At 43.9% G+C, this 27,377-nt stretch overlaps 1 protein-coding gene across 1 annotated transcript in view; it reads left to right on the top strand.

Moving 5' to 3' along the window:
• Positions 1-27,377, top strand: part of fbrsl1 (fibrosin-like 1) — a 300,050-nt gene that overhangs the window by 131,157 nt on the left and 141,516 nt on the right. Inside the window, exons 3-4 of the mRNA XM_085367042.1 lie at positions 937-1,032; positions 5,607-5,642. Coding sequence (XP_085223168.1) covers positions 937-1,032; positions 5,607-5,642 — 132 coding nt within the window. The remainder of the gene's footprint in view (positions 1-936; positions 1,033-5,606; positions 5,643-27,377) is intronic.

The following is a 27,377-nucleotide window of genomic DNA, read 5'->3' as shown; positions in this document are numbered from 1 at the left end:
AATAAAACTATGAAGACACTTAAAATAAATTTCCTGTGGTGGGAAACTATTTTGTGCAACTTTTTTGTATTTACAGTTTCTCTTAAATTTCTCTAACTAGAAATATATGTTAAGAAAACAAAAACGATTTTCAAATTTTTTGTAGTTTATTGCACTTTTTTGCAATTTATGTAATTACTATGCACTTAATGCATATTATTAAAATTTTGGCTATAATGGTTGTATTGATGTATAGCAACTTGAAATGCTCCCAGAAATGGCTCCACAGCATGTAAAAATATAATATAAGCTCTGGCGGACTTGGTTCTATGGTAGGTCTTAAAGGGTTAATAAATTTCACATATTTGCAGGTAGATCAGAGTTCTGCTATTCTTTTCTCATGTACCATTGTGTGCAATGTATTGTTTTTGTTTTTTACTTTGGTCTTCTTTGCAATTATTGTGTTTGTGTGTCATTTCTGTCAGTCAGATATAAAGTTGGCTAATGCACAACTAAAATCTTTCTAGCGTGATTAAATGTTTGGTGTTATTAGATCTTGTTGCATGGGCTGACACTGAATTGGAAAATGCAGCGATAGAAGGCAATCAGCAATCAACAACCCAGCCTTCTGTACAATTTTAGATGGCATGAATATTAATAGAGGTTTCTATAGTTTGTTGCATTACACAAAGTAGGTGAGACTAAAATGTGCGCCCACCACAGTTATGAAGTACACTTAGCTCTCAACAAGATAGTTTTAAATTGTTGTTTTTCTCTGGTCTGTGTAAATATTTCAGTCTTCTTCTCTTTGCCATCTTGTTATAGCAAAAAGCTGTTGCAGCTTTTAAATTTGTTTCTGAAAAAAAAATACAATAAGTCAGTGTCTTTAAGTAGTGGCATGGTCGATTCTATGACTACATTTTTAGACGATGGCATCATGTCTTGTGTGTTCTGCAGATCAAACCTTTGGCTCTTCATCCAGTCAAAGTTGGCGAGGACGAGACTGAACTCAGTCGACCACACAGGAGCAACTCCAAAGAGCAGCTCAGTGAGGTGAGTCCACAGACGAGACCCAAACTCTAATCTCAGATAGCCTCTTTGTGTTGGGAAGAATGCTAGTTGGTTAATGTGTCTGTGAAGCTTCTCGGTCATCCAGGTCATCGTAGGCTAAGCAGCTTGGAAAGAAAAGCTTCTGCACCAAAACTTAAAGAAGTCCAGATGCTTTTCTTTCCAAGCTCCCGAGGGTAGTTGGTTAACAGCGCATAGAAAGGACTGGTCACACAATATCACCTAGTTTGCTTGCCATTACGTGAAGCGTGACCAGTTAAATTTAAACATAACCAGGTTCAGCCAGGTGTGGGTCGACCTCACCAACCCCAGAACGGAACGAGTTAAAGGAACGGTTCCAATTATCCCTGCGCCCGCATCCATATGCCAGCCCATTTAGAAGATGAGTAGGTGGCAAAGCAAAATGGAAACCAGACATTGGTTCAGCATAAGGGATGAAATAATGCAATTTAAATACAGGGGAAGTAATGAGAATTTATGCAAAATCCCAAGCAGCTCATTTGAAATGAATGTAGAAATATGCTTCCTAACTAATGCCTGTCAAGCAGGCCTCCCAAACCTAACTAAATTCAATCAGACTGTTCATTTAGCTGACTAAAGCAGGAGGAGCGAGAGAAAGAGAGGAAGAAGGAAAATGTGCAGCTTCCTTTTCCAGCAGGGTTGAAATGATGGGAAGGAAAAAGATTTAAAAGAACTTATTAAATACATTGTTTTAAGTTATTCATATTTCCAACCGAAAATTCAGTCTCGTGAAAAAAAAACAGCCTAATTTTTTCCTATCTTCATTTTCTTTTCTCTAAGCCTCGCTGCTCAGTTTCTCTCATGCATCCCCCCTCCGCACTGTTTTTCTTGAATTTGTGTAAAAGGCTGTCTTTTAATGAAAAAGTCAGGAGGAAGAGGCGGGCTTGTCAGATAAAAGCCCAACGCTTGTTGACAGCTCTGACAGGGATATGCGACAAGCACTAAGAAGGAGGGGGCATGAACGAAGGGGGGCGGTGGAAGTGGTGGTGCTTGCTGTAATGGCGAGGGGTGGGGGGAGAACACGGTTGAAAATTGCACGCTGTAATCGGCGACGGTGTTAGATGTGGCATGTCTCTCTAATCTGCTGCCAAATAAATGGTGCACAGACGTTGATCGCTGTAGCCACGCCATCTATATCAATCCATCTCTCCTCCTCTGCCTGTCTTTATCTTTCTTTTTCTCCTTCCATCTTTTCGTGTTTCTTCGCTGGCTGTATTCCACCCGGTGAAGGCCTGGACGTGACACACAGCGTGTCATTGTCTCCCTTATATCTCTTACTTTTTCAGCTCCATGAAATCTCCACCACCGCACTGAGAGCTCTGCTAATTTTCATAAAATACGCTCCACCACATCAAAGTGGTTCCCCAGCTTTAAGAGCTCTTAACTAATGATGCCGCATTGGCAACAAGTAAAATGGATTTCTCTTGTCTTACCGCCAAAGGAAACGGAGACAAATGCGACATGTGGACGCACCCGCCTGCCTGTAAAAACAGTCATGCATCAATTTGTGAGCAGGGGGTAAAAAAAAAAAAGGAAAAAATGCAGGGGATGCTGTTTGTTCATTGCCATGGTCGGGTCTTTATCTGTTTATTTTGACTAGGTAATTGTGCCTGCAGTGCAGTAGGGCCCCTGCACTAAGCCACGCAGGGATTAGGGAAATGTGAGGTGGGAGAGGGGGTGGGTTCCACTGTAACTGTGTCCTGCAGAGGAGGGGGTGGCAGTTGTGCTGCTGTCGGCGTCTCGAAAACCAAACTGTATTCACCAACATATCCACCCACATGCACCCAAACCCACCCACCCACCTTATTTTCCAGCCACAGAGGGCATACGTGTTCACATCCTTTCTCTTATTATTGTCCAACTAGTAGTGATTGGCCCGCCTCCTGGCCTTCATGCAACGGTAAAAAACCAATAGTCTGGGTTAGGAGAAGATGGACAGGACCCTCCCCTTTTAACGCCATGTTTTTCTTTCTTTCTTTCTTTCTTTTTTTTTTTGCAGGAAGAGTGGAGGAGGGGGCGTGGAAATTGGGAGAGGATAAGGGGGTGGATTTAGTAACATTTTTCTTCTCCGGGGCTGTTTAGTTAACCCTTAAATGCCGCCAGCATCCGCCCCATCTCTTTCGCCACCAACCACCATCGCCACCACACACATACTTGTCCTACTCCCTCCCCCAACACTCTCTCTCTCGGGGGCGGGTTCTTAAATCCTTTTGAAGTCCTAAGCACTGCAGAAATCCATTGAGAGCCATGTATAATGGCTTTTAAGAGAGAGTGTTTAGCTGTATGCCGACCCTATGGCTTATGAACCACTGGCGTTTTAATGGATCCCCCTTTCCCTCCCCTCTTTTTCTCCCTTCACCAGCACTAAATCCAATGGATTGTCCCTCATTATCATTTAAATAAGCCTCTCTTTCTACTCAGAATGCTGCAAGTTGAATGAACTCGACATAGTAAGGCTAGTTCCAAATGGCCTTGGCCTCACTCCACCTATGCACATATGGCACTTACGCACACAAACACATGAACGTACACACATTTTAACGCACTCACAACACGCACACATATAAACAACAGACCGCATTTTCCTTGAAACACGCTTTTGGCCTTTTTTATCCACATATTTTTGCCTTCCGTTCGGCTCTTACGCCCCATACTCTGGCCTCCTCTCTGGTTGCGGTAGTGAGGATAGCAGAAAGGTTGGGCAGAGTGGGAATAGCCTTTTGATTCCCACAGAGCCTACTTTCCGGTTCGCAGCAGGACTCCTCCCTAATCGTCACCACAGGAGCCGTCCTGCAAATCAGAGGGGCACACAGGCGTTGACAAGGGCTGATGCTTTGAGCAGGTGTGGGAGAATGGATGAGGGACATTGCGAGGGTGCAAAACAAGGGAGGCAGTGGCGGTGAAGGTGTGGGGGAGGTCGTTTTGGATTGAAGGTGGACCTATGGATGAAATTGGTCTAGCAGAAAAGTCTCCTCCAGAGACCAGGGGGGAGAAATTGCCAATCTAGACAGAGGAATAAAAGCAGTGAAAAGTGGAAGTGGAGGGAGGGATTTTGAGATTGGTATTCGTGCTGGGCGCTGACAGACAGAGCAAGAGAACAGAACAAAACCAAGCCTTTTCTGCCTCCATACTGCTCTTGTTCAGTATTTAGAGGACTGCATTAGAAAGCACGGGAGTTAAATGGGCCGAAACACGTCCCTTACTGCATAAAGAGATATTTATCCTGAATAAAAAAGGGACAGATAAAACACAGACAAGTAAAAGACCTCATAAAATTGATGGGCACTGTGTATAATTTTTACACTTTCTTTCTTTTGTAACTCTGTCCACCATCACAAGAATGTCAGCATCATCAAAGGATGACGTTCCAGTGTGCAGGATGACTTTGATCTGTGACAACAGATCAATTTTTGCTCATAGAGCTTCATATATAAGACACGTTATTTAAATGGGTGACAAATCTAGTGACGGGAATTCGTGACCTCATCGTGACATCGTGAGGTTACAAATCACTGTTGTCTAGCAACAGGGAGAAGGCCCTGAAAAGAGGCCGTCCCTCATTCAAACACTCGCCAAATTTGAAGCTGCTTAGAAGAAAAGTTGATAGAAACGTAGAGAACGCACTGATGCATGGATCCCTTTATTATTAGTGAGTGCCTGTTGTCGTTTGATGTCATTGACAGTGCGCTGTTATTTAGAAACTATGTTACCTGAAATGGTGTCATTGTGTGGACACAAAAGAGTGCATCAGCATAAAGGTCAAGGATGATGACATAGAACGGCCTCACCCTAACCCGCAGGACCCCACAATGACACCTTCCCAACAAGTTCGTGTCGGACCTGATAGACTGTTGTTGAGAAATTCAAACAACACACATGCATACAGAGATTTCTTTATTTTTTATAGAGATGAACATGGTGGGAACACTGAAAATGTTAGGCTATGAAAGACTATGATTTTGGAAATTAGCTCTTATTTTTATGCACCATATTTACCGATGGTGAAATATCTGCCCAGTCATCCAAAGAAAGCTTGTTGTGGTGCTCTTCCTAATCTAAGGAGTTTTTTTTAGCACTAAACAGACACTTAAAATCTTCAGCTATAAAATAATTCCTGTATCAAATAGTTTTTTAATTTGTCTCCTGATGAAGGTGATGGAGTCCCTCTCATTCGTCTGTTGACGTCTATGGGAACTAAATTCAAGCCAATAAATGATACTTAATTTTCACATGTAGCACTGCAGCGCATTATGAGGACAGACCAGTACACCCAGTATCTCACTGTTGTATTTACACAGATGTGGACCATGTTTTCCACGGTGTATTTGTAGTATGGGACTTTTTGTTTTTAGACCAGCTACCCCTGTTGTTCAGAACAGAATGAATGGTAGCAAAGTGAGCAGGCGTGGGGTGCATGGTAGGGCGGGTAAAAGGTTAATGTGAATACTGATATTAAAGCTACGCTGCTTCATCATGTCAGCGTGAGCGAGCGAAACACTCCTTAAAGGTCATCCCTGTTCTCCTCTCTCTCCCTACAGAGTTCCACTCACTCGCTGTCAGGCCGTGGCTACTCGGTAAGTGACATTTTCATGCTTCATAGCTTTACGGCAGAATTACAATCTCCAACGACCCGCTTTATGGCCCCGGCGCTCGACATTTTAATTATGTTAAATAGAGTAATGGAGAAATCATGATATTAGGAACATTAATTCTGGCTGACTGACTGATTAAATTGCAGGAAGGTGTCCTATGCTACCTTGGCAAAAAGGGCCTCGTTTTATTGGCATTGATCAGCGCTGTGTTCGCCTGAGCTGCAATTTCGATGTCAGAGTTTTATATCTTCCTCCAGTGACTGTCAGTGACGGATGTTTCTGCTCACACATATGAAAAAAATGCTTAAAAAGACTTTTGCTATTGTGCTATAAATCCATTTTTCACTGCAGGAAGGCTGCATGTATGCATGTTACAGTGAAAACTGTCCCGTGGACTTTTGGAAGTGACTGCGTGCTAATAAGAGGTAGTTAGAGAGTTATTTTTTAATCTTGGAACATGTCGCCTGTTCAAGGTAAAGGTGCCCAAGAGGATTATTTAGTGCCACCTAAGAAAACATCAGCTCAAACCTTTTGAACATAAACTAGCTCACAAATTGTCACTACAGGACTATTTTTATCCCCTGAAAGCATCTGTTGCCTTGCCCCAGTGCATTCTCGAACCGTAAATTTGTGTTCTTCCCCTCCCATTGTTTCAATGATGTGTGTAGTCTCTGGATAATACAGACAAGCGGTCGTCCTTTATGTCCTTTCCTTAAAGGGAAACTCATAAGAGGAACGTTGTTTAAAGTGTGCTACTTTTAGCTGATGAGTGGCATATGGCAGTTCTCATTGTAGCTTGGAAGCAATCATCTCGGCAAACAAAACAACTATAAATGGTTTGTCAGCCTTAATCTGCCTCAAAGGACTACAGTTAAAGCACTGAACAAAGCTCAACTTCAGAAGACATTGATCTCTGTGCGATCTTCTTTTTTATTTTGTTTTAATAGAACATGTCACATTCCTTTTCCCCAGTGGCTGCATGCTCACAGATGGATGAAAACAAACAAGACCTTCCAAAAAAGCTTGTGGAGCCCTTTGGCTCGAGCTGTCAGTTTGAGTCGGCAGGGAACGAGGCCCTCTCTTTATCTGAAAGGAAGAAGGAGGGGATCAGAGAGACAGAGGGAGAGAGAGAGGGCAAAAATGGAGGTGGAGTTGGCGTGGAGGTGGTTGTGTGGGAGGCAGGGGCATTGTGCAAGCAAAGGAAAGTCCAGTAACGAGGGCAGGAAGTTTCATGTTGTCTGGCTCCCCACTCCAGCTATCCAGTGGTGCTATCTGCAGCGTTTCTAGCCTACAGGCACCTCCTGGGTACTGAGCTCTGACTCTCAATCTGCTCTGCTGCTGGGCCTGCATGATTTCTGGGGTTTGCTTATCTGCTTCGGGCTTTATAGCGTGATGGTTTGGAAGGAGAGACATGGGGTGCGAGGTCAGGGGGCTTTAGGGAACTGCCAGCAGAGACTGAGTGGATATGGGAGGAGGAGGAGTAGGGCGAGGAAAAGACCAGGGGCTTGATATAGTGTTATAGCTGGAAAAAAAGAGGCTACGTATGTGGGCGGAGGCCTGGTTATGAGTAGGGGAGGGTCAATGAGGCAACTTTGCGCTACTGGCCGCTGATAGCACGGAAGAGCTATCTAATAGTTGGCCTCTGGCGGTCATCGCTATCTGCTTTTTTGCTCCTCCACAATAAAAACTCAAGCTGGTGTACACGGTCCAGTTATCTGTCACAAGTCACTAAGATTTAATAAAGTGAATCTTTCCTGACAGTTTGTCTTTTACTTCTATCGGAGATGCTTGTTTATGCTTCCATAGGTCTTTCTGGAAGACATATGGAATTGAGTGGCCTTGACTGATTGGTTTAGAGAAGAACGTAGAGGACGTTCCTGCATTTTAGTGCCAGACTCATGCATAAGGAGTGTTTTATGCCAAATACCTTAATGCTCTCTTTAAATGCTTTGGTTGTTGCTTACACAACACATTAGCTGTTGGTTTAATTGTACTAACTGTGTTTTTGTAAACGGAAATCTTAAGACACAGGTTTTCACATTGGTATGATATTTTTTTAAATCTATTTTTCAGATAAAACTTAAAGAAAAATGGAAGAGTAAGAAGTGAATAATATCACATGGCTAAATGATACCAATACATGTCTTTACCTAGTGGAGCAAAACACAGCAGGTTTTCTAAGTCGTGCATTTTTCATGCAATTTCTAGTTGTTCAAATTGTCCTTGATAAGGGAAACGGGAACATACCTTCTTTATATGCACACAGCACAAACTACACAACACAAACAGACAGTAGCTTCGTAATAAAACTATTAAAAGTTAACTATTAAACTGAACAGAATTTGTTTATCCAGTTGATGCATTTGAAAGACAGGCAGTCTTGCAAAGGCTGCACCTGTCCTGCTAAAACCCACAACCCTCTGTCCCACCCATCGCATTTCAGGGTGAGGATTAATCTCCGGCGCACTGAGTCCAGCATTGATATGTAGCAGCAGGAATGAGACTTGCTATCTAGCTCGCTGTGGAAGACTGGATATGGAATTGTTTATCAGTCCAACTCTCTTCTGTCTGCTTAGTGCAGGCTTCATTATAGCCCTGGCTATGTTTGGGAGACAAAATCTGTTCCTTGTTTCCGGTGCTGCTACCTGATTGTTGTTCCAGTGGAGATGGGTCTGGGCTCTGGCGATTTATCATCCTCTCAGGGGCTCCTCGATAAAGAGTCCAACATCTGCACCTGAGAGATACGTGCTGCAAGAAACAGGAAAATGTCAAAAAAAATCTCACTTCAACGATCCGCCCAGCCTGTCATTACCCCTGGGTTACATATATTGTCTGGAGGGGGAGATGTTGTAGCTAAGCCCAAGAAGACAACACGTCGCTCTTTTCTTCCAGATGAAGTGATTAAGCGCCAGTCACCCACCCCACGCCTTTTGAAACCACCCAAGGCCAAGCCACGGCTCATGTTTTCTTTGACGATAAATCCATGCAGGTTTTGTCTGTGACAGTATAATCTAACTAGTCTGTATTAGGAGGGTTTATCTCCGCTACGTCAGAGAGTCAAACCTTAGCTGAAGTGTTTGTGTCGAATAAGAGTATTTGGAGCTCTCAGACACACCCGTTCTTCATTTCCCCGTGCTCAGGTTGTCATAATCATATTTAACGCTAAATGAGTACACTCTAAACAGAGCAGTCCCAGTCATGTGTGCATTCTTAAACAATCTTGTTTTAATTGATTTGGCATTCACGACCTCCACGTTGTGACAAATGCACTTGTTTGTCTGAGTGACGAGAGCTTATCACAAGATCTCTATCAAATACAAGGATTATGTCACTTAATTACAGTAGGAGCCATTAAAAGCTCCATGTTTTATTTAACAGAGTAAAACAGATTTGCTGGATTTAATGCTAAACACAGCAACTCAAAGGAAATTGGGTGTAAATTATAGCTTGAATTTAATTTTTGAAACAAGATTTTCTTGTTAATATACTCTGGCGTCTTCACCTGCAGTAGATGGAGCATCTTGTCTGTCTCTTTGTACATAACTCTGCCTCCCTCACTCTCTTTCTCACCGCGCCTCTTTCCAGTGGGGTGTGCAGGTCTCTCCATACCACTGGCTCTGCACATGGTGAAAATTAGTGAAGGAAACCAAGAGCCCAGCAGGAGTGGGATGGGGCCCTGACATTCTATTGGCCTTGGGGTGGGGCGCTGCCTGTCAGTGGTCGCTCTATGAGGGCTGTCCGCCTTAAAAAATCTATTTGTTTATCCCCGTGTGCGGTCCGGCTTCAGATCCTGGGCCCTGCTGCTCTCTACGCACCAGGGACCTGGGCTGTTGCCGCTAGCAACAGATAAAAATTGCTGTTAACCACAGCAGGGCCCACAACACATCAATCAAGCGGTCTGATAAAGGCTGCAGGCTTCTTGGGCCCCGGCTGAATGGTGCAGTTGAAAATCCTTTTCCAGTGGCTGAGCACACAGAGCCGTGATGATAGAGGCCCGCTATCATTCAGAGTCGAGGAGGGAAGCTTCATTTTCAGCAGTGCAGTTCAGGTTTTTTTTAAAGGAGACGCTTTAAAATGGCACCAAACAAAAACGGAAGCGGTCATTTAAATAAAAAAGCGACACAGTGAATTAGTGTTGACTGGGCTTAAAATGTTTATAAAAATATAAAAATGTAAAAGACGGCACAGTTTAGTTGTTTGTATGAACTCTTAATTGCTCTCAAAGCTGCCTAAAAGTTGGGACATTCGGCTTCACAAAGTTCCTCATACCCCATTCGTTAAGACTGAATTGAGATCAACTGCTAGACTAAACTCTTTACCCCACTGGGCCAAACTGGCATTAGAACAAAACATTTTTTTCACCAGGGGTGACTTCAATGGTTCATTCTAACCTTTTGCGGCCCAGTTCCACGATTCTTAAAGCAAATGCAGTGCTGATGACTTTGCTGCCCCGTAATAAAAAAGAACAATACTGATCTTTTCTTATATGAAATCCAGTTAATGTATTCCCAGCTCTATGTTATTGGCCTTGTAGCTGTAAGTTGGAGCTGGAGTTATTCCAAATGAAACCCACAGTCTCATGGGTAACAACATTACTTTTATCCCCCGAAGCCCAAGCTTGATTATCATCCTTCTTAGTTTGTCCTGGATGCACTGTCCCCTAACTCACCTGCCCCACTTTAAACAAATAGCCCTATAATGTAACAATCAAACAACGCTCTGAGGATTTGTTTACTGCAGCCTTTTTCCCCATTAAGTTTCACTAACACTGCAGAAAAAAGAGTGGTAATTCCACTTTATCATATGTTACATATACCACAATCAAGCAGCAATTACATGCTCCTTCCATTTGTAAGAGCTCCCATTGCCGACGTGGATGTTTTAATGAGGGCTGTAATGAACGCTCAGGGTGTTTGGCAAGTCTCCGAGATGTTGCTGGGGCTTTTATGGCTCCCCATTATAACGTACAATTTGCATCAGCAAATTACAATGCTCCATATCATTATCCTGCACCAAGGCCCGATCATAAATTAGAGCTCCAATTACAAACATCTATCTGGGAATGGGGAATGAATATGATGGCAGCCCCCCAGAAGCAGGCAGGAGGGAGAGAAAGCCTCCTGTGGATTGTGGGATGAGACTTCCATAGAGGTGTGATATTCCCATAAACCATCCTTATGTGGAATTCATGGTTCCAAAAGAAATAGACAATTTGGGGGGGGGGGGCGCGTCTGCTATTTCTTTTTTGGCACTTCCATATGTCATATTTCATGGCACACTGCACATTGAACTTTTTGGTATTTTAATCTCTCTCCTTCTGCTAAACCCAGCACCCACTGATTTCTATGGCTGACTGTTTCACACTTTCATTCAAAGCTAAGTAAACCAGTCCATTCAGCTGTGCAGGGGAGAGCTCTTTTTATTGTGTCTCAATCCAAACCAAAGCTCTGTCTCTGTCCCTCCCAATCTCCTTCTGTCTTACTCTCTTACCCTCTCACATTCAACTTGATTATACACCGGAGGGAACATCATAAATCATAGAGATTTATCTTGCTGCAGCCTATTAATTTAGCACCACAAGTGTAATATTAGAGTATGTCATTTAAAGAAGCTTTGCAGCAGTGCTTTGCCAGTGTCCGTCGGAAAATTCAGAGATAAGCGTTTTAGTTTGGGCCGAACCATCATGGAAAAAAGGACACTTCTTTTTTTTTGTGCTCGGTTGTTCTTCACGCTTACTTCTTCATAGAACGCCGCCCGTTCTTTGGCTCATATTCTGTGCCTGACTCTCCTGAGCACTAACTGTTGTTGTAGGGCAAACAAACAGCAGTGTACCTGTGATGGCTGTGTTGCCTGTAATCTGCGACCTGTGGCCAAATCTTGCATGGAGAGGTAGAACAAAAGGTGTACGCCAACAGATCGCTGCAGGCGCCAAGCAGAAACCACCTCCACTGATGAGACAAAAGGCCTGCGGGTCTCCCACAAACCCATAAGAGCTCCCAAATGCTGCACAAACAAAGCCTGAAATTAAGAAGAGCCAGAGGCAGGCCCATTTCTGCAGCAGAGCTAAAGTGTTCCTTTTTCACAGCCTCGGTGGATTTCCACTATGGGCTTGTAATAGGGCAGAAAAATGAAACAACGCTTTGCCATTTTCAGTCACAGATATTGAGAAAGCAGTTTTTTTTCTTGTTTTGCATTTTTCCAGCTCTTTCTGCTTTCACATGTCCTACCACACGTCGTGGACTCGTTTTAAAGGTACTAAAACCTCCTCTTATAGCCTTTAGCGGGCGTCGGATGATGTTTAATTCATATTTTGTTTTTCATTTTAACCTTTCATGTCTGTAGAATCATATGCATTCATATTTTTGTTTGCAAAGCCAAAGGAGAGAATGTCTCCCAACCCTGGTTAGAGCTTCAGAGGTCAGGAAATGAATTTTATTCCATATTCACAAACACCCCGTGGCAATTATTACTTCTGTTAATGTTTCTATGAATCCATTAGGGTTCAAACCCCCTACCTGCCTCTCTAACTCTACCTTCATGAATACCATTTCTAGAACCTTTCAAAAAAAGTTAGACTAAGTAGGTCATGTTCTGCCACTCGTCTTCTAATCACTCACCGAAAAGAACATGATTTCCCTCCATCGGCGCCCCTCAGCCTTGCTCCTGGGATTTCATTCAGCAACACACACTCATTTGATTTTCTGGCATGTATTTTCTCCTTTTCCTTTCTCTCACTACACCCCCTTGCATATCCTAACTTGTATCTGACAGTACACAAGCATCATCTACCGTGCTTCCAGCTTCACAACACACACTCACACATATGCACCATAGCTCCTCCTCCCCCTCCATCTCTCACTATCTCTGTCTCCCTCAGTGGAGAAGGTGTCTGACAGTAACAGCAGGTAAGGTATAAGATTACAGGAGAAGCAGGGGCAATTATAACTCCAGCTGATGCTGGTGTGTTTATGAGGAGAGTAACTGTTAATGACAGTGTTGTGGTTTCTCCAGAGGCCCCAGCACAGCTCTGGGAAGCCTGCTGTTTTTGTCAGCCTAGCTTCATGCCATTTGTTGTAGACAAGTTTAGTTGAGTTTTTTTAATGTGCTGAAATGTGTCTGTGTTGGCCCTGCCTGTGCTGTAATGCTAAGTAGGTAAAGATTTCCTGTAATGTGTTCAATTACCATTTGGTTGCTGACTGAATTGCAAACAAAAGATGGTGTCTTACGGTCATAGCAGCTTGGTAACGCATATTGGTTAACACATGTATGCACGCAGTTGCTGATGCGTACATGAGCTGGCGATTGCTGTTGCAGGTCTGTCTTGCCTTGCTACTTGCTCCGTGTGCCTTCACATACAGCAGGCAGATCATAGCAACTGAAGAGGAATTTGGGTTCAGATTTAAAAAAATAACTCATCATAATTGTACAAGATTTTCAGTTTCTAGCACTGGGACTCTCCCCGTCGCTGTTCTCCTTGGCCAGTGCTTGACTGGCAGCAAAAGATTTCAGCACTACTACACACTACTGTAGACCTTAACCTGTACATACAGTGAAAGTACACTGGTTAGCCACAAAATTTCAACTGCGTAATATTAACCAAAATAACTCTGACCTGCAAAGTTATTTTGCTGAGTGTTTCCTCAGAGCACAAAACCACTGAAGAAGATGCTAACCGCTGGAAAGAGGCGTGGTTAGCATCAGATTGTTTAGCATCAAACTGCTGAAAAAAGTATTGCTGGTTCTGATAGAAAGGTGTCAGAACAGTGCATTGCTGTTTTTGGCTTGTGTATGTGGCTGAATAGCTGGAGACAAGTTGGGGGGCCAATGCTGACTCCTATCCTCCACCAAAGCACCAGCAGTAGGTACATAAGGATCAGAACTGGACCACGGTGCAGTGGTGGTCTGATGCATCACATTGTCTTTTACATCATGTGGATGGCCAAGTGTGTGTGTAGCTTACCTGGGGAACACCTGGCACCAGGATGCACAAGCGGAAGAAGACAAGCAAGTGGAGGCAATGGGGACCAACACAATGACCTGCAGCTGATCATAACATTATGCCTGATCAGTGCGGACTTCTCTTGCTAGTTTTCTCATGGTCAAAGTTGCTCGCATCATTAAGTTTCCTGCCTGTTATAGCCCAGCCTTTGTTAGGTGCCACTGTTAAGTTAATAAATGTTTCAGCTGTGAGTGGTGTAGCTATAATACAACCTGAAGTACAACTTTTTTTTCATTGAACTGCAAAATTAATTTATTATAAAGAGAAAATAAAGTAAAAGAATATAAAATATGATTGTATACAAAGTAAAGCTTTTTGTAAGTTTATATAAGTGTGTTAATTCAGTATACCTTTAAAGGTGTTTTGTTGCTTAACTTGAGTTGTTTGCTGCGTTTGACCGCATGTAAACTGTTATGCACTTCTGTGTGTGCCAGATGGTGCAAAGACACTATTTGTCTTTTGTTTCCTCAGAGGCTGCACCTGTTGGGGTTGAATTTACCTGTTTAATTATCTGTATCCTCTGACATATGCTCGACGAAGTTACAACTCTACTGTTGCAGACGTTGTTCAGTAACATGTGCTTGCAGGTGTTTTGTAATACTTACTTATTGGTTATGTTATTTGCAAAACATTGCATCCCCTAAACACTGCAGGCCCAGGTGTGGTTACATTGTAGAAGTCATACCATAACCATGAGTCTGTTGTTGTTTTTTATTATTTTATTATGCTTGTTTCAGAATTACCCATTGTCTTACCCACACTCGCCCCGTAGTCATCTGCCCACAACTATCCACACTCCAGACCCCATGCTCTGTGCCCTCAGCGTGTGGTTGGCCTTGGCCCCGATCACACCGGGGCACATGGGAGATTAACTGGGCCGGCTTATTCACTCAGCAGGTTTCCCGACTCCCCTTCACTCATCCTGGCCCAATCTGCCAGCTAACCTCCTGCTCCGCCGAGCCATGGCAGCAGGGCACCACAAGCCCAGCCCGCCTTCATTACGCCTGCCAGATGGGCTGAGAATTAGATTCGAACTCCCACCAATGAGGGAGGGAGAGTAGAGAGATTGAAAGAGAGGAAGGGAGAGAGGCGGTGGAAGAAAAGGGAGGAGGGAAGAAAGTTGTGGGGGGAAGAAAGTAATGGTTTTTGTTTTCATTTATGTTGCAAGTTATTACATTTTAATGTAACACCCCTGGGACCTGGCAGCATTAAATGCCTGTTCTTGAATAATCGACACTAACTGCAAGTAAATGCTAGGGGAGAATGAAATTAGCAAGCGCTGCAATTTGGCATAGTGATTATCGGCTCCTTGGAGGCACTTCCGGATGATTTAAGAATGCTAACATTTAAGCAAGTCAGATCTCATTACTCTTCAAGGTTAAATCGAGCTGTGTCGAAGGGGAGATGCCTGATTGGAAATAGTGCTTCCTTGTCTCTCTTCAAGTCTCTTTGTTCATGGAGATGTTTCTCACTTTTATGGCACCTCACTGCAAGGTTAAAAAAAAAGACTCGGGCTCAAATCTGTCAGACCCTAATGACACCTTTTGCCAGTTCTTAATTGGATCAGCAATGCTTCCAAAGTATAATCTGTTCTTTGCCATGGATCATCACTCGTGCTGCGAGCGCTGCCATGCCCAAATGCCTTAGCTTGTTCTGAACGTCGATGTGTACAGCACATTGGCTGTGACACTGATATGTGGCTGGGACACGAGATGAACAAAAGAAAATCGGGAGCTTTTTGAATCTACACCAAAGGGAAAGTGTTTATTACTTTTTCAGGCTGCGCCACAAATGTTCTTTTATACAGTATTTTTCGCTCCTATTCTCACTCATTCTATGGAGGCAGAAACGATTTTCAAAGCAATTTCAGCCCTGGCATCTTCGGGTCCAGTGTTTACCTCAGCCAGCCGTACACATCTGTTCTCCACACAAACTTGATCCAATTAGGTGACAACAGACAATGGCTTACTCCTCCACAAGCCCAGCGCAGCGCCGGGGCTGCCGAGCAATACCAAAGTGTTTTTTCTTCCATTACAGGGTGTCAGATCCTTTTAAAGGTGTTTACCCACTGTTGATGTGGCAGCCCCTGTTTCCAAAAGGGACTCAGCTGGAGAAGTGATAGGCAATGAGGATAATGATGTGAGTGGGAGCAGTGTGGCGGATGCAGATGCACTTTACTGTGCAGCGTGCTATAAATCTGTCCCTCCACTGCACCACACCCCACAAAGTTGAGGGACAGATGGGCTGGACTTTTATCTCCACTTTCCGAATTCCATTGAAATCAACACACTGATGAAATTTGTATAAAGCAAGGCAGGGGCAACAAAGCTACGTCGGGGAACATGTCTATTAGTTTTTCCAAGCTGTTGTTTTCTCATGCAGTGGGGAAAATCATTGCAAGTCAAATGTAATCATTCCACTGTTGGGTTATTCACCGTCTCAAATAATAATAATATTAGTTTGGTCCCCGGCATTGCTTACATCTGAATTTCTGAGACGCAAGTAAGTAGTCTGATGTTAATCACAACCAATCACCGATGCTATCACTGTTGTTGCTGGGGTTTTGTTTTTTTCTTGTTTATAACAGCTTTATCTTTTGGCACATCTTGAAATTTGGCAGCCTGAATTCATTATCTCCAGCGTTTCATGTAGTCAACAAACATGGTATCTGCAATGTGGGATTCTGCCTCCTACTTACATGCTGTGTGCACTGTACCACATCTGATGTCTCTACATCACATTTTGTCTTTGTTGTGGCCAAAAGGATTTCTGGATTGTGGCAGGGTTACCCTAGGAATGAGGGAAAAGCCTCTAAATTGTAACCAGGCATTTCCACATGAAACATTCATGCTTAAGTATGATTAGCAGAGATTAAGGTGGGTTTGTTTTGCCTCTTAGAAGGCCCCGTGACAATTTGGAAATGGATTGAGAGCAGCTTTTGCAAGCACAGCCTTCTTAATCCGGTGCCAAGAGTTCTCACCCACCTTTCCTGAATTATTTACATTGAAGTTCTCACGTCAGCTTTGGAGCCAGTGGCCTAGAGGAACTGTATAAAACTGCCTAAACCTCAAAGCATTTGAAGGATGGAAAACATTATGTTAAGTATTTCCAAGACTTTTAATGGAACATGTTTTGCAAAGGAGGAGATTTGTCAGTGCCACTTGCAGAGCATTCAGGATGTATTAGTAGACAAAAAAATAATCATGTGCTTCATTCAGTTTGGAGTGTGCCTGCCTTGTGCAATGGGAGCTTTAGATTGTACATTTTTCCATCTCCAAGGCCGCTGTGGTCGGTTATCCCACCCTAGCTATTCGGCTATCATGTGTCCCATTTCCATATCGTCTCCCTATCGCATATATGAGATAGAGCCCTCCCATGTGCTGGATGATGCGATCCCCAGATAGATTCATTCATACATAATGATAAACGATGGGTTTGGACAGGACTACTTATTTGACAATCATTGAAGTGCCACTGTGATGGATGCTGAAGAGATCCCGCATCCCTCGCCACCCACCGCATAGCCATAGCTCCATCTTCTGATCCCAGCTTATTTATTTTCCCTGGTGGATCAAGGTCTTGTCTCTTTAAAAATGAAACATCAAATTGAATTAAAATGGCTCGCTCACCCAAAACAGAAGCCCGTGCGCCTTAAAAATCACACATTTGTTCTCACAATTCATTGTAGCAAAGTCAACCAACCTCCACCCCCCTGTTTCTTTGGGTGTGTGGTAATGTGAATTATTCATGCCAGTGGGGCCACAGCGTGCTTCATCATGTTAAAGTGCCCATGACATTACTGATAGAGCCACCAATGCCCCCACACTATGCTAATGCATTTAGAAAGAGGAAAGAAAAGACACAGCAGCATCTCAAGGGATCAGGAGGACAAGAATAAATCACACTACAGAAATTAGTACTTGGAAGTCTATGTTTAATCATAAATTACTTGTTAGCTTACGATCAAACATGGCTTTAGCTTTAGGGTATGAACTATTGACCGGACACTCTCCTTCAGGATTTTCTGGTGGCGAACGAAATTCATGGTTCCATCAATTAATCAGTTCCATCCATTCCCTTGATTTAGCGATGTTTTTATGCCACATACCCTCCCTGACACAGCCTACAGATTTGTATCTCCACCCATGACTAAACCCAGGAGCTCACTTGTGAGGCAAATGTGAAAAACACTGAGAGTCTGCTAGCGCCAAAGCACCAGATCAACAAAACTCACCAGTAGAAGCATTATGAGTGCTCAACTGGCCTAATTGTAGTCCAGACTTGTCACCGATTGAAATCATTTAGCATTTAATGGAATGCAACTGAAATTCTTATGCGATAGAAAAAATTCCACTGTAGATCTCCTCGATTGGTGTACACATGCGTGTTAGCAGAGGAGGTAATGCGACACAGGGGTAAACATGTGCATGTCTGCGCTTTCTAGAACCGTGCTATTGGCATCAAATTTAAAAAGAGAAAATGTGTTTTTCAACACAAAAATCAAAGTTTGAAATCTTAACATTTTACATTTTGTCTTTCAAATAAATGTGGTTTATGATTTGCAGCACATTTACATTTTACACAGTATTCAAAGTTCTTTGGAAATGAACGTGCACAAATCATTACCACCCATTACTGTTAAAACAGACTTGCTAAACCATATGGTGTTACTGTATTTTTAGATATAGAATATTCATATGCAATGCCAGTAGTCGTGAAAGTAAGTGATGTAGTGTAACAGTGTGTTCTGTTGTTTTAAAGAAAGGCTGTTATGAATCAATGAGTCATACCATTTGCACAATGTATAGGACAAGCGAAGCTAAAACCAGCTACACAAGCAGATAAGTTTCACTGATGCCTTTAAACTCCCCCGTTTTACCAACTCAGAGTAAAGCTTCTTCTTCAGGTGCCCTGAAGAGGTAACTTTGTGTATGCACCACTTCTCTACTCTAATGATTTATTGGAGCCCTAAAATTTGATCAGCCAGCTCAATTGTAAGCACAAAGAATTACATTTGTTTGTGTTATTGAATGGAGCCTCAGTTTAGCTAGAGGAAAAATGTCCTCGCTGTGAATAGTGCACTAGTGAACATAATGTAGGCCCAGAGGGAGAGGCCATCATTCAGCTCTCCTTTTTGTCTTTCAGGTGTGTGTTATTATGCCAAAGAATGGTCCGATTGATAGAGATTTCTAAGCCGGCATACTATCACATCTTGCATCTGCTCGGCAGACTCATACAAATGCAGGCCTCTCCCCAAATGTTATTTCTTCGTGTTGTAAATCAATCTTACAATGAGCAGTCTGGTGTTAATATGAAAAGTAAACAAGCAGAGAAAAGGGAGGAAGCATGAAGAAGAGGTTGAACGGGGTATGAAAGTATTTCCACTGTCAGTTTGTGTTAAGCCAGTCTCAGATACGCTCTTTGTGAAGCTTTTCTCACCTTTTCAGAAACCGCCCGCGCGTCTGTAAAGGTGCTGGGTGAGATGAGCACAACTGATACTGTGGTTCCCACACGCTTTGCCTTCTGAAATTTCACAACCGATAGCGGTTACTGACAGGGGGGGGGCTGATAAAAATCTCTCCTGATTAGAAAAAACAGAGTGAGAGAGGCAGTGCGAAAGAGTTGAGGCAAGGTGAGTAAAAGCTAGAAGATAGCAGGCCTCATCAGGTCTCTGAGGTTGTGTCTAGGTTTCAGTTGACACATCTCTGGCTGGCCCTGAGTGCACCACGCTTTCCACAAATGATTCGGGTTGAGTCAAGACTGACAGATTACAAACCACACTGGCATTGCTTTATCTTGTGATTGCAAATTCGTGACAGAGATTGCTAGAGTAAGATTAGGACTTTTTTCCATTTCATATTTGTGCAAACGAGGTCAAAATTTTTAGAATCCTGACTAACCACGGCCTTTATACCTTTGGTGAGTTAAGCAGCCCACAAGTCCAGCTAAGTTCCAGCATGTGCGATGACTCCTGAACCCTGCCCCAAATAGGCTGGAGATCTGAACTCAAAGCTGAGTTGCTTGTGTTGTGCAAGCTGTTGTGCAGAAACTGAACTGCTGTAAAAAAAAAAAATGCTATCGCAGTCAACCACCCGCTGTTGCTGGTGAGAAGAGGAAGAAGGAAGGAAAGTTGTGGGTGCCATCATCCTGTTTGTTCTTCGTCTTGTGTTTTTTTAGCTTAGACTCGCTATCTTTAATCAGCTCTGACTGAATGTACTCCACTTCACAGCTGTCATTCAGTCTGAGGTGACATGATAAAGCGTCTGACTTACTAACAAAATGATTTGACTTTCTCAGTAACACACTTGAGTTGTGACCAAGAGACAACCTGCAGACTTAAACAGGTGGCTCGGCTCGAATAGACATGTCCACATTTCAAAAAGTTTTTTTTATTTGCTTCAGCAAATTGACACCTGTAACAGTGGTCCTTCCTACTTCCTTCTTTCTTATCTTAGACATGCTTGTTAGCAGGGCAGCCATAGGCCCTCGCTACTGTGATGGCTCAGCCACAATCTAGTACACTGACAGGCAGCCTATATATCTTGTAACTGGCACCAAATATTGGTTTTGCTGAAATGTTCTGAAAAAATGCCAAATTAATGATGATAAAAATAAACAGGAGGCTTGTTGGCAGAATGTGGGTGTCTGTCCCAGGGGAGACAGATCTCAGGGATATAGAAATAGTAACAGCATCACCCAACAAGGGTTCCACCGCCTCCTCCTCACGAGCTCTCCTATACTCCCACTGCCTTGCAGCTATTGAGGCACTTGTATGGGCGTAGTAAGACAGCAAAGTTTTCATTTACTATCTGCAGAGATCCAACTCCGAAAGCATGCCTTCAGGGTAATGTTAGGTCTTTTCATAAGTTACAAAGATGTAATTAGACAAATTAGCTCAGCAGACTCTGGGGGTTGCGTTTTTAATGGCTGTATGTTGCCTAGGTTGGTAATTAGCAGCAGCCGCTGCTCCAAAATCACACATTGCACCCGAGGCCTTGCATCCGTAACCTGACAACCAGTAACAGAACTGTAATGAAGGCTTGTGTATCCCACTGGTTTGTCTTACTTTCCAGCCAGGTTTGATGCTGGAATTCATGCTGAGCCACTGTGCAAATCTCCTATTTATTCCCATGTATCATTTTCTTCCAGGTTTAGCGTGTTGTCCTTTCAGCTCGGTGATGTATTCAAATCAAACTGATGTGTTTCCGCCTCAGAGGCACAGACTTTTATTTGACCCAATCACCTTTATAGCTCAATTCATCAGGACCACGGTCTACATGTCCAGGTCTCTTGTTGTTAGTAGCACCCGAGGAAACGATCAGCCATTTCCACGCACCCGGTTCCTCTCACACTTTTAATGACTTGCCGATGGTGATTTCGTCCAAGCGCCTGTTTTTTATTAACTCGGAATAAATTCCTCTTCTCTCTGACACTAGACATTCTCTTTAAATTCGATCGAGGAGGCTGAATACTTAATCGAAAGTGACCTAGCAAAATGTAGATTAACTCGCGAGAGAATTTATTTGTTACAGTACATGTCCGTGATAAATTCATAACACTCTCTGTTTATCACAAATTTGACTGATCACTGAGCATTTCACAGTTAAAATGATTCATTTTCTGTTCACTGGTGTACCACGCAATAGTCTGAGGCACGTCTTTATCTGACACAGCATCTTTCAGGTGCTTTTAGTCGATGTAAATTAAATGTGTCATTGTTCACTTTATTCAGCGACAGTTCCCCATATTTAGTCTGCAGCAATCAACTGTGGTTGATTCTGCTGATCATTCCATACAGAGAAAACAGACGAGATGTACTTTGAAAAGGAGTTCTCTAAATGTATTTACAAATTTTCTCAGTTCACTTCAAATGACAAACAATATGTAAAATCCTTACTTGTTTTTTTTTTTTGCAAAGTACAGGGTGGGCCATTTATATGGATACACCGTAATAACATGGGAATGGTTGGTGATATTAAAGTCCTGTTTGTGGCACATTAGTATAGCTGAGGGGGAAACTCCTCAAGATGGGTGGTGACTAGGGATGGGTACCGGTATCCGGTGCCATGATGGCACCGGTTCTGACATAAACGATAGTAACCAGACCGAAAAGCAGCGCACATTTCGGTGCTTTATTTCGGTGCTTTTTTTTCCTGACCTGTGATACAGTTTAGATTCTAGCCAATCATTTTACGTTTCCGAGGATAGTAGGCGGGTCCAGGTACGTACGTTCTTTTAGAGCAGAGCTACAGATTAAAAATGCCCAAGGCGAAGCGGTCAAAAGTCTGGCTGTACTTCACAGCAAAATATACAAACTCAGCAGCAACAAGTGCTTTAAGCTGATACTGTGATACTGTCAAAGGAGGTAACACCTCAAATCCGATGAAACACCTGGCGACGCATAGCGTTTTTTTTAAAAGCCGAAAAATGCACCGTATTTGATAGCTTGCTGCGAGACCTCACACCGTGCACATCTACTGCGGATGTGGTGCCTGTTATCGGACCCGGAGTTAGCAACATCCCCCAAAAACCCGAAGAGGAGAGTCCTGGCCCCTAGCCCTGCCAGTGTAGCAGAAATGATGAGGATGATGATGCAGCAGCAGCCGTTCTTCTCTGCGTGAGTAGCTTAATGTTGTTCGTAATTTACGTTGAGTAGGCTAACCACGTTATTAAATCAATGTATGTAAGGTGAACTAGCAAACGCCGTCATAGTTACATGCGGCTGTCTTCTTGTTTGATGGCAGACAAGAAGGCTAAAATGACCAAAGAAAAAGTGGGAAACAGCTAAACATGAGAGGTTTTTGGACAAAGTTTGTGTTTTTTCCATTGTTTAAGCACTGCTTTCAGCCAAGAGTGATACCATATATGCCCTATAGCTGCAGAAAAGGCTAACATTGTTATCTTTTTACAAAAAAACAGCTGAACATGAGAGGTTTTTGGACCAATTTTGTGTTCTCCATTCTTTAAGCACCGGTTTGAGCACCGTTTAAGCACCGGCACCGTTTCAAAAGTACTGGTTTGGCACCGGTATCGGATAAAATCTAAACGATACCCATCCCTAGTCTTGATGGGTGGTGACCATGGTGGCCATTTAGAAGTCGGCCATCTTGGATACAACTTGTGTTTTTTCAATAGGAAGAGGGCCATGTGACACATCAAACTTATTGGTAATGTCACAAGAAAAACAACGGTGTGCTTGGTTTCAACGTAACTTTATTCTTTCATGAGTTATTTAGAAGTTTCTCTTTGTTCACAGCCATTGACATGTCGAAGAGGTTAACACGTGAGGAGCGGATCGAAATCGTGTTGATATCTGGTGAACGCAGTAACCGGGTCATTGCAGCAGATTTCAATGCAAGACCCCTATGAGACCACCCGTCTCCCAGGCTACAGTTAGCAAACTGCTTGCTAAGTTTCGTGAAACTGGTTCAGTGTTGGATTTATACTAATGTGCCACAAACAGGACTTTAATATCACCAACCATTCCCATTTTATTACGATGTATCCATATAAATGGCCCACCCTGTAGATCGTTTCTCTGTCAGTTGATTATTTTAACTCTCAAAAATATCTTTATTTTGCATGCAGAGGGGTCTAATTGACTAAATCTATCAATCCAACAGCTGGATATCACTAATATGGGTAAAGTAAAGCATATTTTTAGAAGCTGTGACCAATCTCTCCTCACTCTTTCTGCATATTTGATTCTGCAAAGTTTTTACAGCAGACGCACTTCCTGTCACAACCCCAAATGAATTTGCGTCTCCTCCCAGGATCATACCAGGGAGCTTTTGCTTATTAGGCGAATGTGTAAACCACTGCACAGTGGTGGCACTGATGTAGCGAGGGAAAGACAATAAATTATAACAAGATGCACAGGAGCGCAGAAAATAGATGGTAACATAATCACTGATTCCCCTCCTGTCACATTGAGAGAGCAGTAGATGTGGGGCTGATGACAATCTGAGGCAAAGTGACAGAAGTGACAAGTTGTCCAGTGATACTGAGCAATATTCTCCTACTCTAGTAGAACATCACACAAAGTAGACCTATGTGAGGTTTTTACAGTATCCTGTATGTTGTTTTGGACAAATTAATTAAATGCTTTGGGCAAGGTGGATTCTTTTGAACGCCGTCTTTCATGTTGTGCTGTATATGTAATGTATGTTTGCACTGATTGCCGATCACGCTTCAACTGAGTCGTCCTCGGTCAGAAGGAATGGTACTCCACAGTGATGTAGTTCAAATAACTTTACTAAAGAGGTGGCAGATGACATCAACAGGATGTACAGCGTTGGTAGGGAGGCATTACAGTATTCACATGCAGGTAACGGGGGTGTGAGTGTGTATATGGGTATGTGTGTGTGGTCATCTGTAAACAGAAAGAACAAACATTTGTATTAACCACTATGGATAGCAGTGTACCCCTTATACAGTACTGTGGGTTTCCAGCGTAATGTTATACAATCTGCCATAACCTCATGGCCACTAGATGGCACCCTAAGACCATAAATGAATTTCTGGCTTGTATATACATTGGCAAACCAGACCTCTGCAGATTGCAACGATTCAGAGAATAAACATAGTAAATAGTTACATCCACCTACAACCACAATGCTTGACAGTAAGTCGTATATGGAATGAAATATGGGCTGAACACAAGGCTGCCTGTAGTGGGCCAAACAAAACGCATCTTAGCGATAGCAATGGGACTAGCCTCTTAGCGATAGCAACGAGACTAGCCTCTTAGCGATAGCAACGGGACTAGCCTCTTAGCGATAGCAAATTACACAGATAAAGTCAACAAGCCTCACTCTCATCTTACAATACTCACATGGTAAGCACGCACGCAGTATTAACTCACACCGAATGCACGTTAATACGTTACTCCTCCGACACACCTCTCATCTGTGCAGCGCTGCGCTGAACACGTTCCCAACAGGAAGTACAGATACCGAGGTGCATCATGGGTAACGTAGTATAAAACAGCTACAGTGAACAAGCGGACTTTTAACAGCCGCCCCTGTATTTGTAGGCAAATACACTCCCGCTAGAGTCCTTCTATTTTGAAACAGTGTCATTTGAGTCCTCAGGAACTTTGGGAAGTTCCACCAACTTAGTTACCGGGCGAACATAGGTACTGTCTTTAACCTTGACCTCGGCAGCTCGAACAACGCCATCAATCCCTGGGAAAACTTTGGCAATGGTACCCACAGGCCAAAGGCCTCTAGGCAAGTTACAGTCCACAATCATAACAGCTTGTCCCACAGCCATGTTGTCAGTGGACCTCCTCCATTTCTGTCGGAGTTGCAGTCCTGGGAGGTAGTTCTGTATGAACCGCTTCCAGAAGTGGTCGCTGATGACCTGACTGTGCCTCCATCTTCTGTTAGAAAGAGTGCCTGAGGGGCCGTAAGCTGCCTGGGGTAGTGCCGAATCATGCCGCCCCATCAAGAGAAGATTTGGTGTGATGGGATCTGGGTCAGCTATGTCAGCCGATGCATAGCCAAGCGGCTTTGAGTTCAAAATGCCCTCAACCTCTATGAGAGCAGTGAGTAGGACTTCTTCCACCACAACTTGGTCCTTCAGGACCACTTGCAGAGCTGACTTCACTGCTCTGATTTCCCTTTCCCATGCTCCTCCGAAATGAGGAGAGTGTGGGGGATTGAAGCAGAAGTTGATAGTCTGCTTGGCCAGTTGCTGCTTGAGGTCCGGCTCCATGTTTTCAAACGCCGTTTGGAGTTCTCTGTGCCCACCTCTGAAATTGGTCCCTCGATCAGACCACATCTCGTATGGCTTTCCTCGGCGTGCAATAAATCTGCGTAATGACATAAGGAAGGAATCGGTGTCAAGACTAGGGAGGAGATCAAGGTGCACGCATCTGGTTGTAAGACACTTGTAGATGATTCCCCAGCGTTTCTCTCTTCTACGACCTATCTTTATCGTGTATGGCCCAAAACAGTCTACGCCCGTTGACCAGAACGGCGGCTTATAGAGTCTCAGCCGCGATGAAGGTAAGTCAGCCATTTTGGGTGTAGAAGGTGAGGCGCGCCATCTCCTACAGTCCACACACTGGTGCTGATGCTTCTTAATGGCTTGACGTCCTCTGAGAATCCAATAGGTGCGCCGTATTTCCGCAAACAGCCTCTCTGCACCTGGATGAAGGAGCTGGTCATCATGAGTTTTTATGATGAGCTTGGTCAGGGGATGTTCAGCTGCTAATACAATGGGATGAATACTGTCTGGATCTAAGTCGGCAGCTCGACGGAGGCGGCCTCCGACTCTGATGAGACCGGTAAGACTGTCATATTCAGGGGACAGCACGCTAAGACGGCTGTCTGAGCGGACTGGGTGCCCGATCTGGAGGGCTCGGGCCTCCTCTGAGAAGCTGTCAGTCTGTGCCGAGCGAAGCAGCATGGTTTTGGTTTCTAGTTGCTCCGCTGCTGTAATAGGAGCGTCAGCCGCCCCGTGTTGGGTCTGGTAGGTAGCAGCAATCAGCTCATCTAGCGTGGCATACTGTGTTGGATCCGGTAAAGTCGGGGATGCAGAAACGTGCCCACAGAATGCAGTCTTCCTGAGCTCTGCCTCACTGCATGCCGGGAACTCTGTTGGCAACTTAGGCCAAGTGTCAGCAGTTTGTGACAGAAAGGGTGGACCATGTGACCAACGATTGCGGACAGTTAGGTCAGCGAGATGTTTCCCTCTGGTGATGTCATCAGCAGGATTGAGGTCAGAGGTCACATACCGCCACTGTTCAGGAGATGTCAGCTCCTGTATTTCACAGATTCTAGTCCCCACAAATACCTTATAGCGACAGGAACTAGACTGGATCCACTGCAGCACCGTTGTAGAGTCTGTCCACAGGTAGATCGATTTCAGGAGGATGGTGAGCTCTGTCTGGAGTAATTTGGCCAATTGGGCCCCTGTGAGCGCTGCGCAAAGCTCCAGCCGGGGTATTGACACCTGTTTACGTGGGGCCACTCTGGAGCGAGCCATCAGGAATGATGTGGCGATGGGCAGTTGTTGATCGAGTACTCGGAGATAAGCCACAGCCCCATACGCCTTTTCTGATGCGTCACAGAATATGTGAGCCTCGTATGTCACATTGCTGGAGTTGTGAGAAGGAGTGTAGCAGCGGGGAATGGTGACATGCTGAAGGTGTGACAGTTCACCTTCCCACTCAAGCCAGGACTGAAGTAGATTCCCTTCGATGGGCTCATCCCATCCTCTCTCTGTGCTCCACAGGGCCTGTACAATCAGCTTGGCCCTTGTAGTGTAGGGACAAATATAACCTAGGGGGTCATACTGGGTAGCTAGTACCTTGTACACGTTGCGCAGCGTGACCGTGGAGTAGGTTATAGGGCGGTGCTTATATCCCAGGACATCTGTCGGGCAGTGCCAGCTGAGTCCTAATGTTGACTCTTGTGGGTCGAGACTTTTGAAGTTCAGCCAAAGCTCACAGCTCTCTGATCTAGCTGAAGCGGGCAGGTGAGCAACTACTTCGGGCACGTTGCTCGCCCACTGACGTATCTCGAATCCTCCTTGAATGAGTAAATCTCTCATTCGGTCGATGAGCTGCTTTGCCTCTTCTGGGTTGGATAGGGACTGTAAACAGTTATCCACATAGAAGGCTGTGTGGACAGAGTCACAGATGTCCTTGTGGGTGTCTTCGTGCTCCCTTGCATGTCTCTGTAGGGCGTAAATAGCACAACAGGGGCTAC

The sequence above is a fragment of the Diplotaxodon limnothrissa genome, linkage group LG12 (assembly GCF_057381915.1).
Source record: "Diplotaxodon limnothrissa isolate DT_005_m linkage group LG12, D_limnothrissa_male_GT1.1, whole genome shotgun sequence".
Lineage (NCBI taxonomy): Eukaryota > Metazoa > Chordata > Actinopteri > Cichliformes > Cichlidae > Diplotaxodon > Diplotaxodon limnothrissa.
The sequence above is the reverse complement of the archived record's forward strand: the minus strand, read 5'-3'. Positions and strand labels throughout refer to the sequence as shown.